We start from the raw sequence: 19,610 nt of genomic DNA on the forward strand, positions 1-19,610 counted from the left end.
GTGTGATAATGTTGTATTGCTCTAACGATATGGAGGTTCCATACAAGTTTTTTTTAAGTCTTTTGATGACATAAAAGCGATAAGCGGCGGTGTTGCCCCAGTCCTGCGTCACTGTTAAAGGTTCCCCTCATTGATTTCTCAACAAACACTGATTGTTGAAAATGTCCGCGTTCATTTCCGGGCCTGACAGTCCACCTCTGCGTGATAGAATGTTTATCAGACGAAAATAAGGAAATGTGTGACTTCCCAACCCACTTTAAGTGAAAGAATGAACCAAAATATACCAACGATAACTGAAGCAAGTAATCTTCAAGGTGCATTTATTTTTCACCTGCCACACTAGGCACATATACATTAGGATAGTCCAAGTTCCCCAGCTGGTTCTTTTATTTGCTTAACGGCGAGTTTGGCAAAGTTTCAAAAGAATAGCTGAGTTTTCCGCTCTAAAACTTTCAAGCAGCTTACGGTGCTCTTGGCACTGGACGGGCCAGTTTAGGATACTACGTGGAAACTTTCAACGAAACGCGAAAATATATGTATATCTAACTAACTAGTTTCAAATTACCGTTAGGTGAATCCGGGGAAATAACACTGTTTCTGGCTCCTTTACTGGAATGAGGTTATTTATTTTAGAGGGGTATGTTGGCCATTTATACCCAGTTATTTAGTAAGCGCAGCTATGTGGTTTTCCTGGGAAAATTTGGAAAACCCGTGGAAGGTGAAAAGGAAAACTCGTGATTCCGAGGAAATCTTAGTTGTCACTGAGAGATCCATAATAATATAAAAGTATGTGGGAGATTAAATGGGTGTTTAACTGGCTGGTTTCGTAAGACTTAAGGCGGAGCCCCTGACTGGGATGGCTCAAATGCCACGTAGTAAATAACAACTTACTAAATTTAGGAACGTGATCAACCGTCGGGGCTCCAAAGGCTGCAAAAGCAATCTCTTTAATTTTTTACACGGTTGAAAGGTCGTTAATTTTCCAAAAGCAATAAACTGGTCCGAATTCAGTGTCTGGATTTCAACCTCTTAATCGGAATTTGTTTCCGAGTGGCGAATTGGAGCAATATTTCATTACCCTTCGACTTACAACAACCCTCCGATACACTTTGTGTTTACTCTTTTAATAGGAACGTTTAAAGTAGCATCCCTTCTTAAGGGCAGATATTACATTCTTGGGTGCCTCGTTACCTTCGTTTCTTCCTACAGTTATTATATCAAATAATGAGATTGAGCATCTCGAGTGTTGACCGAACGTGATAAATTTTACGTTCGACCTGCTTAGGTATTTATTATTATTCCATATGTGTACATAGCTTCGGCGATATTATTTACTTAAAAATGGTACATAAAGCATTGTCTTTGTTGGTTTTCAATGCTGCAGCTTCGGCCGCCCATCGGATGTTTGTTTTGTCGCCATGTCACGTTCGCGAGTAAGCACTTTGTGCCCCTCAAAAGCCAAAGTGGAAAATTGAAGTAGGAACAGGTATAACAACTTAAAGCCAAATTGAAAGTTTTAATGTGTCTCGTAAAATTGAGGATAAAACGATTTGGTCGTCGTTTAAAGTGGGAAATCAGTCTTATCACTCCAGTTGGATTTATTGGGAGAAGGAAAAAGCTCACAGTGGCACCATATAAATTATTTTAATTTAGTTTAAAAAACTGCTCTATCGAAGCCGTTTCCAGCAGTCGTGCTCCAGTTTCGACTAACCGAAGTAGGATTGTTTAGAGCTCAAGCGCAGAGCGGAGGGCTGTAGAGTAAAGCACGTCGGAATTCCTCGATGTCGTTTAAAAAAAACTTTAAGTTTTTACATGTAAATTTCTGGAATTCATAAAGCTTCTAAGCCGAATAACGCACGACAGCAGCACTCCCATCGAAGTAGATCGCGAAGCAGCCCGGTTCCATTCACGATCTGATCCCACGTTCTGTCAATTCAAGCATTGAAATAATATTATTTGAGTCCCACTCTGAGGATTTGGACATGGGAAAAGCTTCTGTGACAGATTTAAATAAATGTGTAAAAAGAGGATTGCTGAGAAATCCCGATCAAAAAAACTGTAATCGATACAGATCCCTCACAATGATTGCAAAATCGATTAAAGCCGCCGCCATTGTCAAGAACGCCATTGGAGGTATTGGAAGTCCCCGTACTAAAATTCAAGAGCCATTCAAACACTCCTTCGGTTAAATGAAATTTTCTATTTAAGAAAGCTATTTTTCCCTCCGCATTTATGAATTTAATGGAAAGAAATAGAGTCTAATCCGAAAAATCTTTTATCATTTAACCGGACGCTAATTCCATCCCTTACTTTTTGGGGGTTTAAACCCTGTCACTAACCCTGTTCCAATTCGTTAAACGCGCTTTCGGGTTTCAATTTCTCAGGACAACATCGAGCCCCTGAAATTTATTTGGTCCGAACTCTCTATTGACAAAGAAAAGAGAGAGAGAACATTAAATATGTGTTTCGCTCAAATAAGAGTCTTTTTGCGCTCAAAAAGCTCACATAATTTGTTATTGTTTGATGTAGCTGTGGACGCGGAATTAATTATGATTGAGCCGAGCGCACAACAAGCCTCAACTTAATTACTCGAACAATTAATTCTTTTGGTAAACTACTCCGGATGCGAGCTTAAGATTTGCATAAAAACAAAGCGCAAAAACATTCGAAATGGAGCCATAAATCAGTAGCATCGCTGTGAAACATGGTTTGTAAACATCATAAAATTACGTAAGTTGAATCGTGAGCTCCACTTGGAATGTCCTTTTTATCCATTGCATGGAACGACCCATAAATCTCCATGAAACAAAGGCAACTAACCATGAAAACAGGAAAAAATGGAGGACGTGTTCGTGATACACAGTCTAGTGCAGACCAAACGGTTTCGGTGTTTTTCGTTCGCTGCTGGTGATTTGACAGAAGTGAAATTTAATAAATTAGAAGCTGAAAAACGGGAAAAATTTGAATTTTTCAAATTTCTTTAATTAATGTCTATAATATCCTTTTTAGAAGTTCGTAATCCCAATTACTAAAACTGTCTTAGATATCTCAAGTCTGTTAATTAAGCTTTTTGGCTGTACGTTTTCTTTTACAATTGTGAAGTTTCTCTACAATAATTCAGAGTTAGCAATTATTCATGTCCATAATTGCAAGATTAAATCCAAGGAAAAAGGATTTTTTCGTTTAGTCATGCCACTCTTTTTTCATCCTCATTTATTCGCAGTAAGTATACAAGTGATAGAGCATCCAGCTCTCTTACAGGTCAAAATTCTGTGCATGAAATTGGAAACTTTTGAGTGTTTCAATTCGTTTGGAAGTCAATCGCAAGAATCCCAGTACTTGGAGGTTTGGAGTAAAAGGAAGCAGAGTATTTTTCGAAAAAAAAAACATTTTTTCACGAGGAAATACTTCAAGACACCCGACCTGTTGTTCTGGCAACCAAGTAGTGCGGGATTCCCCCGGACGCCTTAACACTAAAAACTTGGGGAGAACCAAGGAACCGATCTTCGATGACCCGGAGGTACCCGTGGGGGACATACCCTCAGTGTTGAGTAAGCATTAAAATTCTATTAGCTGTAATTCTTCGAATTGAAATTATCGTCCTCCTTCCAGTGAGGAGGGTTCATTGCACTTCTATTATGTGGCGATTCCTTTCTTTATTGGGTTATTACGTTGTCCTATTGTCCCTCGTGATTAGTGGAACACTCCGTTCGTTCCTTTTTTTTGACCATCGCGGAAATGGCACTGATGCAACGGTCCCAATTCCTTTTCCTTTTTGATACCTCGTTCATAAGAGATGTTGAAGTCAAATTATTCACGCACTTATTCAATGTTCCTTTTTATTCTCCGAATAAGGAGCATTGAAAAATGCTGTGCTCTACGAAGTTGTCGGCCCCGCAGTCCTTGCAATCCGGGCCCGTCTTACCGATACGGTGCATATAGTCCCTAAAACTTCCTTGTCCGCTGAGGGCCTGACTTAGGTAGTAATTCAGGCGCTTATGTTTAAACGAGACCCATAAATTTAGCTTAGGGATAAGTCTTTTGGTCTACTTGTCCTCGAGAATTGACCGACGATCCTGTCATTTCTGGATGCTCCTGCTTCTGCGTGCTCTAATATCCTCTTCCGGTAACCGTGAAAGAGCGCCGAGGATTGAGCGTTCCTCCCGGAGCAAGTCGAGGGAGGGGTTTGAGCTGCCTCGTGGGGTACAGCGTGATATGCACATATGGCCTACAATAAGGATTTCCTCTATACTCTCAGCATCATATGTGCACACTTTGTATTCTCGCCATCCAGACCCAAATTGAGGAACTCGAAGGGACCCAAGTATAATGAACGGTTCCAGGATGGTTTTCTCACGGGGGAAATAGAGAAAAGATGCCGTTCTACCTTTTCATTATTCTCAACTGTCTGTGTGTATTAATATTTATTCCCGTCGATCAGAAAAGTAGCCGTTTCAAGTGTCGCTGTTTACAGCAAAACTAAGCATTAACCAGCGGTTTTCATGATATATTTCCATGTAAATCACTTGTCCGGTGCCGTTATGAGTTGCGATCCCCCGAGTAAACGAAATAGCCGACAAGAAATGCAGTCGTTTCTCATGCTGTTGCTGAGTTTACGATGTGCTAATACAATATTTCCCTGATGTCCAGGATGACGCATTCGAGTCATGAAATAAGAGATAACAGGCATCAACCCTCCAATTGTCGAACATTGCCGACATGATTATTATTCAAGCCGCAAATTTGGGTCCCAGTCCAAAAAATGGAAAACTTTTAGAAAGCAATTAATCTTTTCCAGAATAAAATCAGCATTTTTAACACACCGCCGTGAGATAAGGGAAATGAAGGACGCCGATTAATCATTGGAACCGAAATCTCGCTTGTCGGGGGCTGTTTTAAATTGGACACATTCGCAAATATATCCTATCACTTAATTACTAGTGAAATTGGGTTGGATAAGGTGCGTTTCCTGGTTATCCTGTAATTTCCATGTTAATTGAATATTAAGCAGTTCGAAATTCCAATTAAAAGGAATGAAACAAAAACGGTTTCGAAAAATCGCAGAAGATTGTCGAGGCGAAGCGTAACGGTCGGATTTAGAATTGGTCAAAAATCACTGGGCATCAGTTTTCCCCCCCCCCCTTTTTTTTTAACCCGACATTGTACAGTTTCAACGAAACTCAGGCTGAATTTCAAACATTAAAATAATGGAAATATCCATTCGAATGGAAAGTACTTGCTCTAAATATCGAATAAGCGATATTTGAAAATTCACAGCACAGATTGTTTACATCAGCCAGGAAATCGATGAGAAAATTGCTTTGGAAGCTCTGGATTTTTCCAAGTTTCACTCCGGCTGCTCGAAAATATGGAAAAGTTGTTGAACGTTTTCGTTTCGGTTTATAAATCCATAATCTGGCAAAATCTTACTTACAGTGGAAGGAAGAAAAGGGTCAAAGTTTGAATTAATGAGAGAATTTGGCTCATTAAGAAATCCATAAAATAACGACTAATGTCTTTTTCATTAGCTACCTCGCTGAATAATTTGGTGACATTGTGGTAACTCCGCAGAATAAAGATGCCCCAGAGAGACGCTCTTGATGAGTTTCTACTGAAAGCTTTTGAAATGAATAAGAAAAATTTGAAACTTTTGAAAAGGGTTTAATGTAATATTCATTATCGTCGTGGGACGTATTATTAATTATTAAATGTGGCATTTCAATTAAAAAAGTTCGGGAAATTTAAATAAAACGTTTGTTAAGTTATTAGGGTCAGCAAAATTGTAATCCCACAAGTGAAATCAATTAGGGAAAAGCCACAAAGTGTATTTAATTTTTTTTTAACATTGTGGCCGACGCAAGGGAAAGTTCACAAAAGAAATCCTTTTCAAGGGGAAATGGAGGGTGTCGGGTGATCCCGCAACACGTGTTTTTGCTTATTGGGGGCCTCGAGTGTGTGTGTGTGTGGACTTAAGGTAGGTACACACTTCGTGCAGCAGGTGCCCGAAAATATACACCCACGCGGGTATCACCAGGAATGGATAGGAGGAAAAAAGGGCAACTGCAAACAAACATGACCTTAACCTTTTCTGGAAACACTCAAAACTTCCCTTATTTCGAGGACGCGTTCCGGATCCACTGCTAAATAAGAGATTTTCCTCTGATATATGTATAAAGAAGACGTTAGGCAAACAGAAAATCTTTCAAGCACCTCTCTAATATTAAAATATTTAGATGCCGCTTGGGGTATTGCCGTGACATCTTTGCTTTTATGGAAAAAAAATTATTATTGCCAAAGAACGAATCACAAGTTCTACATTCAAACAGATGTGAAAAAATGAAAAAAAAAGGGAAGAAAACGGTCTGCATTGTGGATCCCGATGAGAATGATTGGTGTGGCGTCCCTACGAGCGGTTATGTACTCGAAATCTATACCTCCAGAATTTAATTAATTTATGTGAAAAGTTTGGAATTTTCCGCGATTTTAAGGCTAATATCTGAAATATTCGGAGTTGCTTATAGGTAATTTAAAATTTTTGCAATCTGCACAAATATCCATTTGTATCGAGCGAAAATTATGACTGATGGAGACGGAATCCAACAAGGAATATACATGTGCCCGCCCAAATCAATATGACAAAACTAAGAACCGCGCTGCTTTTTGATGTGCAGTGGTGGCCATAAGTGTGGAATATTATTTTAATTTGATAAAATATTTATTAAAAAGTAATAAAACAAAAATTACACAAACGCTCGAAGGACTTTATTTAATTTCCTATAATTATAGCATAAAATTAAGATTTCAAGTTGAAAAACGTTTTACAAAAATGAAAATGAAAAATTACACTTGGACAAAAGTATGGAATATTTTTTATATCGTGGTATGGAGCCTGCCGTCTTAAGTAAACTCAATATGTTGTGGCATGCCCCTTAGCGTCTAGGACAGCCTGACACCGACGCTGCGTTGAATCAATTAGATTCTGGCACGTTGAGGAAGAAATGTTTTTCCATTCTTCTTGCACGATCCTCCACAATTCTTCAGTATTTGACACGTGTCTTTGTCTAATTTTTCGTTTCAAATGGTCCCACAGACGTTCGATGGGATTTAAATCGGGATATTGTGAAGGCCACTCTATAACATCCATCTGCTTTTCAATAAACCTATTTTTAATCAACCGCGAAGAATGTTTAGGATCATTATCCTGTTGGAACCGCCATACCAGTGGCATTTCTTCCTCGGCAAATGGAAGCATGTGCCGCTCTAGGATATTTCTGTATAAAAACCGATCCATTATTCCATCAATTTTGACTAATAGGCCAACTCCAGATCTCGAAAAAGATCCCCACACCGTTAAACTCTGACCGCCATGTTTAACAGTGGGCTTTTGGTACTTGGGATCAAACCTCTTCCCTATTGGTCGCCGAAGACAAGTTTTTCCATCCAAATCAAACAGTTCGATTTTGGTTTCGTTCCTGAAAAGGACGGTAATCCATTTTTCGGATGTCCAAAACAGATGCGAGCGTGCAAACTTAATTCTAGCCTTCCAGTTTTTTTTGGAAATTAATGGTTTCCTCACTGCCAGTCGTCCAAACAATCCAGTATCACATGGACGACGCCTCACAGCACGATCACTAATTTCAATATCACTGTTAGTTGTAATTTCTTCCTTTATTAAGCGCGATGATTTTTCGGGATCTTCGGAGGATATAATTTTAACACGTTGGTCTGTATGGGCTGTCGTTTTCCTGGGACGTCCTGTTTTCGGGCGGTTTTTTACGGCGTTGAATGCCCTAAACTTCCTCAAAATTTCCGATACACACCCCTGGCTCACATTAAATGTCTTTGCGACGTCCTTCTGATCGGCTCCGTCATTTGACATCTCCCCTATTCGTGATCGAAGATCTTCCGAAAGATATATTTTTTTAACCATTTCGGCTTCAAACTTTATCGAACTGTAACACTCAACACTGAACACTAAATGCAAAATAAATTTAAATCTGTGCTATTCCGTACTTTTGTCCATCTGAAAAAATTCGTTTATCGGTGAAATTTTTGATAGCAACATTCTCTAAATACCGTATGGTTCAAAATGTGGAATCGACCTATCCCAATTTAAATATACCAGAATGGAAGAAAAAGGTAAAGGCCCTTTAGCTAAGTAAAGTTTCAAAAAATATTCCGTGCTTGTGGCCACCACTGTAACTTGTTGCTGATAACTTTTATGATACCTGCACGAACCCTTCCCCGCCTGAATAGAATTTCATCTATTTACATGGAAAGACCAAGCGAGCCCAAACTGAGGCTTATTTAAAATTTTGTGATTGTTAGCTGAATTGTCCAGAGCTGCGTGAAATACTCAGAAAGGCATTAAAATAAACGTCAGCAAATTTAAAGAGAAACAAGGGATTTCGATGTTAGCAGTAGCGTTAAAATTATAAACCGTTTACCTTAGAGGACCCACCAGAATAGCGCTCTTTTTGAGCTAAGGCAAAATTGAGGACGACCCAGAAAACCGGCTCTGAATTTAATATTTTGTCCAATTTAATATTCGAAGTCAGCGCTAAATAAGATATTATCCTCTGGTGTATAAAGAAGGCGAAAGGCAAACAAAAAGTCTTTAAGCAACCTCACTGATATTAAGATAGATAGTTTCATTTACATTTTCGCGTCATTGATGCGAAGTTAAACTAAACCTCTGAAGCTTCGGAACACATAATGAAAATTCGTAGCTCGTATTTCAAGTTATATATCCGCGAAAACAAAAAAAAGTATTTGGACTATCGCATGCGAGCATTTGAAGTCTCGTACTTTATATAAGAAAATATACGGTCGGAAAAAAGGTTTTTTAACATCAAGGAAATTTCACCATGGCGATGGTAACGAAGACGATCTTTTTGTCGACCCTGTAGTAGTTTTCCGGTGCGATGTACGGGCCTTCCAATACCCTTGAACCTCAGCTCCAGGACGCGCTATTTAGACATGTTGCATGAAACATGTTCCGAATTTGTCATGGGGCTCGAAAAGTCGGAACGTACGCGGAGTTCCACGAGGAAAAAAATGACAAAATACACTTATCTACCACGTGAGTAACCCTGTGCACTTTCCACGAAAAATGCGTCCAATTTTGAATAGATTTACACGGGACATTTGGTCCTCTACGTGCATCTGAATACGGTTCTCGCGCTCGGAGATCTTCCCTTTTTCCTACATATTTAATTTCACAATTAGTTGGAAGTTTTTCATTACACTCTATGATGAATTATTAATATAATAATTAAATATTCCCGCAGTTTAAACTTTCACCGTTGAATAGCACACTGAGGCATTCGCTGCCTGAAGCAAACATGTGAAGGGCCCTTGTAAGCGAATCCCAGTTCCATTACAACGTTATATGATCGAAGGGCTAAATCGAATTTAACCTCGGCCAATATTTCAGATCAAATTAAGTGTTGAGCCGAAAGCTGAAAATCTCACTGCAATTTGATTTATAGTACCAGCACTATTGTCCGGCATTTATTCAGCAATAAATCTCCAAACGAGGCTTCCTCTCGAAAATCGATTAGAAAACCCGAACTGTACATCGACGATCAAAAGCCATTTCTGTCCGATTGAACTCTGGTTATTGTCAATTGCCGACAAAGCTTTTATAAGTCAAATTTCCTTATTGGAAAACTTTCCGAAAAGTGTTACAAAACATTTTTTTTCTTGTTTCAGCCACTGGATCGTGATCAACCGAACGGCAGGCCCCAGTGGCGTTTCACGGTCTTCGCCCAAGACGAGGGAGGCGAAGGACTAGTGGGATACGCTGATGTGCAGGTCAACCTGAAAGATATAAACGACAACGCCCCCATTTTCCCGCAGGGCGTATACTTCGGAAATGTCACTGAGAACGGCACCGCAGGAATGGTGGTCATGACCATGACCGCCGTGGACTATGACGACCCATCAGAGGGTAAGTTAAAAATTAAAAATCTCATATTTGTTCTGGCATTCGCCGAGGCGATTGCTGAATTCACGCCAGAGTGGCAAAAAGGCGGGCGGTCCAGACCGAATCGCGGCAAAAAACACAGGTACATTATACGCTCAAAGACGTCCAAAAAAAGCCAATTTACATCCGGATAACTTTATTGCCTCTAGATCTGATTGATTGGAATTGCTCCGCGCTCCCTCTAAATTATAACAATCGTTTGAGCGAACCAAAATTAATTATGCCATAAATTCAACCAAAATAGAATAAATTTCATCTAAAGGTGCAATTGAATGTAATCATATAGAATCGAAATAAATGAGAATGCGGCCATTAATTTAGAAGTATTCGATTTTCATGCATAGTTATGCGGGATTTTAATTCGATTTGAGCATGAATCGCGACGTGTAAATGGGCTTTGCAACTTCTACCTGTAAACTGCGCGAACGGATTGAAATTTCACGCAGATCGGTTTAATAAATTTGCACCCTCCTGGGCCAAAAATATGGATGCTCAGTATATCTCGGATGGAGAAGAAACCGGGAACTCTTCGGAATTCTAATGGGGGGCCGCAGACACTATCAAGAAATTTACTATTAAGTAATATGCCTGCGACAGATTTCGGAAATTTATTGTTATAAAATGGCATTTATTTATACGCTTCCAGAAGAGAATGGCTCGCGCGAAGGCCGCCGCTGAGTAGCGCAGAGCTACTGGACTCTTAGTCATAGATAGTAACGACTGCCACCCTTCAAGCGGGCGGTCAAAACGCGTCATTCTTAAAAAAAAACGTAGCAACTGTTCATTTCTATTATTAATTTCAGGCTGGAATCGCAATTCGAAGTGCTGGAACGCGCAACTTTTCCACCCCGCGGATCGAAAATGGTGCGCTTTCGGCCATTGGCCTATTGGCATTCTTTTATTACGTTGCGGAGCACTGTCACCCCTGAACTATCTGCGTGGCACTACGTTACACCCTGTATAGTATTGCAGCGCAATTATTTCTCCCTTAATGTACTGCGGAACGTGAAACAGAGAACACCCCGTAAAAATGGATTCATTTAAATCATTTTTGGTATGCACGTTTTTATATGGCAAAGCAAAAATGATTCAATTTTCAGCCATATTTGTCAATGCATTTACGAGTTATCGGAAATTTTGTTTTTTTTCACTATAGAAATAGCAATAAAATATCAACAATATGACGGCAATATATCATTTATTAGTGTCTAGTGAAGTGCTTAGAAAGTACTTCCAGTTTAATCGAATATAGACCAAAATGCAGCGAAATTTTCATGAATTGAGAGGGTTTTAGAGAGGTCGAGTAACAGTGATTTCACGAGAGGCCGGTCGGTCATTTAAGGAAAACGCCACTAAATTGAACCGTAATGGAAACTTTATAGAGAGATGTTGTCCGGCATGCTTCCAAGGAGAGTAAACTGGCAGGAGGAGAGACACTGGACGATCCCGAAGAACTACCGACCGCCAAGATCGCCTCCGTCGACCTATGACCCTAAGAGATTGACTCATCTCGTCGAGAAACGCTGGCGGATCAATGGTTTGCTGAGTATGTGAAAGCCAAACGGGATTCGAACCCTTTATCGTCGAATAGAAAGTTTTGGACTGATTTCCTGCCGTCCCCGTTTTGTGTTACCCCTCATCCTAAATCATCGTCAAGATCGACTGCAGTGGTGCAGAGAGCGCATACGTTAGAATCTGCAATGGGATTTAGTTGCGAATCCAGATTCTGTTTGAGTACGCTTGGTGGTCGGGCAAGAGTAAGCAGAAGACGAGGTGAAAGATTGGATCCTCAGTTTACAACGCAGAGGCACGTCAATCACACCGTTGGGGTAATGGTTTGGGGTGCTGTCGCATACGGTAACAGGTCACCTTCACTTTTCATTAGAGGCAATATGAGAGCCCAATGATGCGTCCGAAAAGTCCTGGATCTCGTTAGTCCAGTTTTCCAGCAAGGTAATGCACGACTATTGACTTCTTTCAACGGAATGCAACCAATTCGCTCTACCTTGGCCACCTCGCGCTCCAGACCTCTCACCGATTGAGCATGTATGAGATATTGTAGGTAGAACGTTGCGTAATTTACCCCATCGTTCACGAACCCTTACGGCGCCGTGTCATGTTGCCCAGTTAGCCTGGAATGAGATCGCCCGAAAGGACATCAATCATCTCATTAGATCCATGCCGAGACGCGTACATGTATGGAGTCGCCGCGGAGGGGCGACAAATTATTATTATTATTTTTTATTTTTCAACAATTAATTGTGTTCGATGTTTTAACGAAGCAATTGTTTCAGCGCAAGAGACACGGAAAACAAAAATTATTTAAATAAAGCCATTTTTACGGGGTGCGCCATTTTCTACGTCACGCGGGATATTTATTGCAATGGCGCGTGCTGTCGCTCCACGTCCTATTGCATTACGCTCGCAGGACCTGCTACAAGAGATAGATGATCCAAGACAGCGTTATTTTTTCGCATTTTCAAAGATAAAATTCAAATTTGCGGAAAGCGAAAATGCGATCCGTAATAAATTTCCCGAAGCCGGTTTCGCGTTTTACTGAAAAAAAGGCGTCAAAGTCAAGACTCATTATCCACATTCTAAACCGCTCAATTCCAGCCTAACAATCCATATATCTTCCCGCCAAGGTTGTAGATCTCACAGCGGTTTTCACTCTGCTATTCTCTGAGTTATTACCTTTAATTTGTGGAGAGATTGTGGTTCCAGCTAAAGTGTAATTCGCTAAGAATTTGTAGTTTGCAAATGTTGGAGATAAATTGCGTAAAATAGCGCGTAGCTGTTCCAGTAAAAATGAGCGGTTCCATTCCGGATTGTCGTCTATTGTTTAGGAAACTTCCGAGGAAGATGTTAAAATGAGTTATTGCAGGCAAATAGCTAGATAATGGCTAATATCCTTTAGTCAAATAGAACGGCACGAATAGTTGCACGAGTTTCCAACTTTGCTCCTATTCGGAATTTAAATTAGGTCCTATTAGGAATCTCCTGATTTAGTTTTCAGACACAATCTCGATGTTTATAGTATCTACAAATAATAAACTGCATTAAACTCAGTGTCGTCTTTGTTGCGAAAGTTTCCATTTGAAACATGTTCCAATCTAGCCTCCAGCTCCGTTGCGATTAGTACCGGTATCCATCCCGGTGCTCGTGCACCAAACCATACCGTCCTCGGCAAACACGTGGCCATTCCTCATGCATGCCTTTCATGGGGAATTAAAATTGAAGCCATATTTGTATCAGTACTAAATATATTATTCTCCGTCCAATTTCGTTCGTGTGGCGAAAGAGATTACCACTAAAAACATACTCAAAAAGCTGCAAATGAAACTCTCATTCGAGTCAGCTCTAAAACACTTGTAGATTCCTGTTTTTATACACGAGTGTACGGCTACAGCAAATGGAATTGAAACATGCTGTAATAGAGAAGCTTTGAAAATCCTCCGAACATTTCAGATGCTTGCAAAGTGAATTGGAAATGTGTGGATTAAATTTACTCGGTCGTTACGATTTATAGAGAAGCTCAATCGAAGAATGAAAAGAGAATGTAGACTAGATGCTCGATAAAGTAAGCGCCCTTTAGATAAAATCTACATAGGTTTACTTTATTGTTTGAGGGAGTATCCGTGGGATAAGTCACGTTTGGAAGATAATAATTGATTATCTCCCGAGTCGGAGAGATTCTGAGATAGCTTCGATTACAACCTTGTCATAGGTGTCGACAGCAGAAGTCCTATACGTGGGGGAGAGAACAGAAACGTTCAATTATTAGCGTTACATACAGCGCGCACAAACCGTTCTCGTACTCGCTATGTCGAATCAGGAAATACTGGAGGCCATTCAATCGAACCACCTCGTCCACGCCAATTTAAAGCCGCATTGTATAGGCGGAGACACATCAGGGAGATATTTGAATTGATATTGTTTCCGACTCTCTCCAATTAGTCTTGTGACCGTCAGTTCGATTTCTCTTATTGTGAATCTCCCTATCTGCGTTTAGCACGAGAAAAGAAACTGCAGTTTTTTTCTTCCGCGATTCGATGGCGGAGGAATGTCATCTTTCGCTCCCTCGCCGATTTTCGTATTCTTCATTCGCTGAAGTCCTTGCTGGGTGCAACTGGGATATCTATGCCCTCTTTCCCCCTAGTTTTCTTATCCGTTTTATTAAAGACCGAAAGAATGTCTTTCAGGGTTCTCTGACCTCAAAATAACTTCATATTAATTTGAGTGGCGCTTTAAACTAAAGCCGGAAAGTATCGACGTTAAAGGGCTGATGTTCTTTGATCCTCAAAGAATGTCTCACAGTTATGCAATAAGTTATACTCCCACTACAATTTTCACTGAGGTCAAGTATCAAACTTGCTTAATTCATTTTCAATTAGTTGCTGGTAAACTTGTAAATTACTTGTCAGGGTTGGAAACTTAACTACATATGCGGGGGGCCACAGTGCAAATCAATAAATATCGTACGAGGTGGAACAGTGAAATTTTTATGTGATTTGACACTGATTTTACTGAGGTCTTTAAAAGACTGGAATTGCAATATAGTGAGCTGAAAATAAGGAAGTGTAAAGCGGGACACGATAAAGAGAAAACTCTGGAAATTGAATATGGCGCCCATAAAAATGTTTTTCACTCTATCTTTGGTGTTTTGCGTGCTCTTCGCGAACATCTATAAAAATAACCGAAACTGTATAAACTTCAAAGCGTGATTTTGTTGATTTCTAAACTGGACGTTCAACTTTTTTGTAATTAAAACGACCACGCAGTTCTTGTCGCTTCCGACATGCCCATACATCCCCATTGCTAGTTAGAATAGACTGAGGGTAGCAAGCAATCACAGACATTCTGAAATCTCTGGGATCTCGCAGACTTGCTCACCTCGTTCGGATTTATCCAAATCAGCTATCGAACATTCTAGAACGTTTATTTGTAGAGTAATATCGAATAATTGATGTAAACACAATTTCACGGTTTTCAGGTTTTCACACGCGTTTCTAGAAAACTCTGGGAGTCTCTGCGAGTCAATCCAAGCTCTAAGGTCGACCCGGACTTTCTATTTTGGACAGTTCACGCCCCCTTTAGACTAGTCGCCAGTTGTTGTCGTGATTTTCTTGATTTAAAATATTTAAAATTAAATCAAAAGTTTTTCACGGTCTCGAACATTTCATTAAGTTCTCGAGTAAGAAATAGTTATCGATTTTTCTAATTTGAAAAGTTTTCTCGTCTCTAGTTTCCTCTGTAGTTTTTTAAGCAACTTGTGGCGACTTTAAATATTTTAAAAATTAATTCAAAAGCTTATGATACTTCTTAGAAATCCTACTAAATTCCACAGCAGTGGAAAAACGATCGAAGCTTTCTCTTTAACAAGACACCATCTCCATTTAACCTTCTAACCGATTGCAAAACATTCTGCTATCATGTCAGAACTCTCTACGCCTAAAGGGCGGACTGCATAAACTTTTCTGTTAGTCGAGAATTGACCTAAACAATGGGTGTTCATGTGCTACACTCTCTTTGTTCTTTTAAATGAATCTGAGAGATTTATAAATGAAATTTCATGTAAACAATTGAAAGCATTTGAAATGTGGCAAGTTTTGTATTTCCAGGGCTCATTCATGTAACGAGCATTACCGGAATCGGACGCGAAATCAGGAATTTTTAACAACATTCGTTCTGTTATTAAACAGGGTAAATCGGAGGATTTTACCATGTAATGAAATCCTGACGCTAATTGTGTAGGGGCAAACATAGAAGGGAAGTACGACCTACGAGAATAAATAAATATCAAGGGAGAATTTAATGAAAAGCGAAGCCTAAAGCATATTTTTGAAGAAACTTTTCGATTTTTGCTAAATCAAAAATTTTCAGCAAAAAAGTGAGTATTGCTAAACACAGCGGAACTTGCTCAATAATAAGGAAATATACTAATTTTGTTGATATAGAAGAAGCCATTGATCTATATAAATTGGAGCGTTAATGTTTGTCCCATCTCTTTCCTCCCCTCTTCTGCGTATGCTTTTGGTCAAACTGTTCGATTTATTCCCAATCTCGTGCATAGGTTTAGCACCGAGGAATCCCAAATACAAGATAGAAATATCGGTTGTTCCAGATAGTAAAAAAATTCATTGCTGGTCAGGAACTCGTTGTTTAATTGATAAATAGTTCGATCATCAGCGCCAGAGGTCTCCTGGCTCTTCTGGAACGAAAACTGGAATACAGTAATCAAAATCAACATGGCCCTCTGCACAAAGGTGTCTCAATTTTCTATTATTCCACATTCAACGTCTGTACGAAAAAAGGCAGATAAGGGCAGTAAATTGAAACGAACCCCCAAAGGCAGCATTCGTTCAATCAGCAGTTTCGTTTGGTCTTAATTTCTTTCGAGGGTTCCGCGTGTAAATACGTTTTCCGGTCTTTCATGCAACTCCACCGATAAATTGGTTTAGAATTCCTAATAAAACGGTTTCCAATATCCTGTTAGACCTACTGAAACCTCTTTTCCGTCATATTGAATTGCAAATTTATTATAAATTTTTCGAATTATCTGGTTTCGCGCAGTGGATAATTTCATTAAATGATCAGGCTTTGAAATGATATTTAAATATTGTTTCAGGTACGAACGCGAAGCTGACCTATTCCATCGAGAAGAACGTGATTGAGGAGGAGACTGGATCTCCCATCTTCGAAATCGAGAGTGAAACGGGAGTGATCAAAACTGCCGTGTGTTGTTTAGATCGCGAACGCACTCCAGACTATTCTATACAGGTTGTCGCTATGGACGGTGGAGGGTTAAAGGGAACTGGGACAGCTAGTATACGAGTGAAAGACATAAACGACATGCCACCCGCTTTCACCAAAGACGAGTGGTTCACAGAAGTGGACGAAACTGATGGTAGTGCTTTACCAGAAATGCCCATCTTGACGGTGACGGTACATGACGAAGATGAGACTAACAAGTTCCAGTATAAGGTAATCGAGAACAGCGGCTATGGGGCGGATAAATTCACAATGGTGCGAAACAACGACGGAACTGGTTCCTTGAAAATCGTCCAACCTCTGGACTTTGAGGACCTGTTGCAAAGCAACGGCTTCCGTTTCCGCATCCAAGTGAACGACAAGGGCGAAGACAATGACAACGACAAATACCACGTGGCTTATTCATGGGTTGTTGTTAAGCTAAGAGATATCAACGACAATAAACCAGTTTTCGAAAGACCTAATATCGAGGTCAGCGTGGCGGAAAACGCTGAGGTGGGAAAGAGCTTGGAGACCTTCAAGGCTACAGATCCGGATCAAGGAGGAAAGAGTAAGGTCTCATTTACAATTGACAGGACTTCGGACAGAAAGAGGCAGTTCGCTATTAACCAAGAAGGTACTGTGAGTATCCAAAGGTCTCTGGATAGGGAAGACACCCCTAGACACCAAGTGAAAATTCTGGCCATTGACGATGGAATTCCTCCAAAAACAGCCACTGCCACTTTAACAGTAATCGTCCAGGATATTAACGATAATGCACCCACTTTCCTAAAAGATTACAGGCCTGTCATTACGGAGCACGTTGCCCCTAAGAAGGTAGATTTCAATTTTTCAAAAAAGTTTGAAATACTGGGTGTCCTACAAAAAAAATAATTTGCTTGATGATCAGAGAACTAGCCAGGCATGGAAAGTCTGCTTAGATTCAGATTTCGAAAATTTTGACTAAAGTAATTTTAACATGACATTGGGGACCCTCCGTATTTCTCCTTCGATTCACGAGGTATAGGATGACTTTAATGGTATCGTTTTGTTGGTTTTCAGGTTGTGGAGATTCTGGCCACAGATGACGACGACAGATCAAAAAGCAACGGCCCACCTTTCCAGTTCCGGCTTGACCCCAGTGCCAGCGATCTCGTAAGAGCCAGTTTCAAGGTTGAACAAGATCAAAGTGAGTTTTTCCACTTTTCAAAGCTCCCAAGTCTAAAATTGTTGCTGCTGTGATGTTTTCAGAGGGCGCAAATGGCGACGGAATGGCCATTGTAACGTCCCTTCGCTCGTTCGACAGAGAAGTGCAAAAAGAGTTTCACATTCCCATTGTAATTAAAGACCATGGAAATCCTGCCATGACCGGCACCAGTACCCTCACAGTGGTAGTGGGAGATGTAAACGATAATAAAATGCAGCCAGGTTCAAAGAACATTTTCGTCTACAATTATCAAGGTAAAGCTAGAACTTGAATTACAAATTCCTGCTGATCTCTACAGCCACAGTCCTGATTACCTTATTTGCTCAAAGCTGACCTAAATACACCTCGATATATCATATTGCTCGTGAAATCTCTCGACATAAAGTCAATCCGGGCCAAAACAGCATCATGAAACAGGCATAAATCCTTGTCCTAGGTCAAGCCCCGGAAACCGAAATAGGGCGAGTATATGTCTATGATCTGGACGACTGGGACCTGCCCGATAAGAAATTCTATTGGGAGAATAACTCGGAACATCCCAGGTTCAAGTTGAACGAGGACACAGGAATGATATCAATGAAGCACGGCACCAGAGACGGGGTTTATCACCTGAGGTTTAAAGTAAGGCACCTCTGGGTTTACGTAATATTGCTTTATTATCCTTCAAGTTTGCCAAGAAATTATTTGGGAAAATTGAACTTTGTGCGGGTAGATTACAGAGTAAAGCTTTCTGGTTTTAAGTAATAAAATATAAAAATGAATCTCTTTCGATTTTTAGCTCGCAACAAAGAGATAAATTCGGAAAACCTGAAAGGGAAAGATTTCGGTTTCGTACGTTATGCCCTCAGGTGCTTGAGATATTCTTTATTTCCCTTCATTTAAATTGTCATTCTACACATGTGTTTTTCCTATTTTAAGGTCTACGATAGAAAACATACTCAAACAGATGTTCCTGCCAACGTAACTGTAACCGTAAAAGAAATCCCACACGAGGCGGTCATCAATTCGGGATCGGTGAGGATAGCCGGTATTACTGATGAACAATTCATTAGAATGTGGGACTACAAATTACACGTAAGTACAAACCGTCTGAAAAATGTTTCGCTTCGACAAGGAAGAAAAATGTTCGTTTTATTTCTGGCCAAAGGTTTTTGATTTCAAGCATGTCTCAAGATTCATCTCAGGGTTTGTTCCAGGATTTGCCCAAATCAATGGCGGAGAAATTCCGGGACAAAATCGCGGACTTACTTAACGTCGATCGGGAAAATGTCGACGTGTTCAGTGTGCAATTGCGCAGGAAACACCCTCCAGTGACAGACGTTCGTTTCTCGGCACATGGTGGTACCCCCTATTACAAACCGGTAAGGCTCAACGGCATGGTACTGATGCATCGAGAGGAAATAGAAAGAGCTGTGGGAATCAATATAACTATGGTAAGTGAAATTCGTCCCTTCTTTGGTTATTCATTGGGACTGTTGTAAAACGTAAAAAATTCTCGGTTGAATATAAAATTCGAGTGTTCACATTCCAAACCGCCACTAAGCACCACCTACAGAGGCAGCAGAGTCAGAAAAAAGAGCGAACAGAACAGCTGGCTATAATCAGACATAAAATATTGATGTTAAGCTTATACAAGAGCATTTTTATTCAAGTTTCGTTTAGTGC

The 19,610-nt window shown here is 40.1% G+C and overlaps 1 protein-coding gene across 11 annotated transcripts in view; it reads left to right on the forward strand.

Moving 5' to 3' along the window:
• Positions 1 to 19,610, forward strand: part of CadN (Cadherin-N) — a 267,563-nt gene that overhangs the window by 223,288 nt on the left and 24,665 nt on the right. For all 11 annotated transcript variants that reach the window (XM_066291539.1, XM_066291536.1, XM_066291532.1 and 8 more), the window contains 7 exons: positions 9,715 to 9,952; positions 16,617 to 17,575; positions 17,801 to 17,927; positions 17,990 to 18,199; positions 18,382 to 18,566; positions 18,864 to 19,019; positions 19,142 to 19,378. In XM_066291539.1, coding sequence (XP_066147636.1) covers positions 9,715 to 9,952; positions 16,617 to 17,575; positions 17,801 to 17,927; positions 17,990 to 18,199; positions 18,382 to 18,566; positions 18,864 to 19,019; positions 19,142 to 19,378 — 2,112 coding nt within the window. The remainder of the gene's footprint in view (positions 1 to 9,714; positions 9,953 to 16,616; positions 17,576 to 17,800; positions 17,928 to 17,989; positions 18,200 to 18,381; positions 18,567 to 18,863; positions 19,020 to 19,141; positions 19,379 to 19,610) is intronic.

This window comes from Euwallacea fornicatus, chromosome 16 (assembly GCF_040115645.1).
Source record: "Euwallacea fornicatus isolate EFF26 chromosome 16, ASM4011564v1, whole genome shotgun sequence".
NCBI classification, from domain to species: domain Eukaryota; kingdom Metazoa; phylum Arthropoda; class Insecta; order Coleoptera; family Curculionidae; genus Euwallacea; species Euwallacea fornicatus.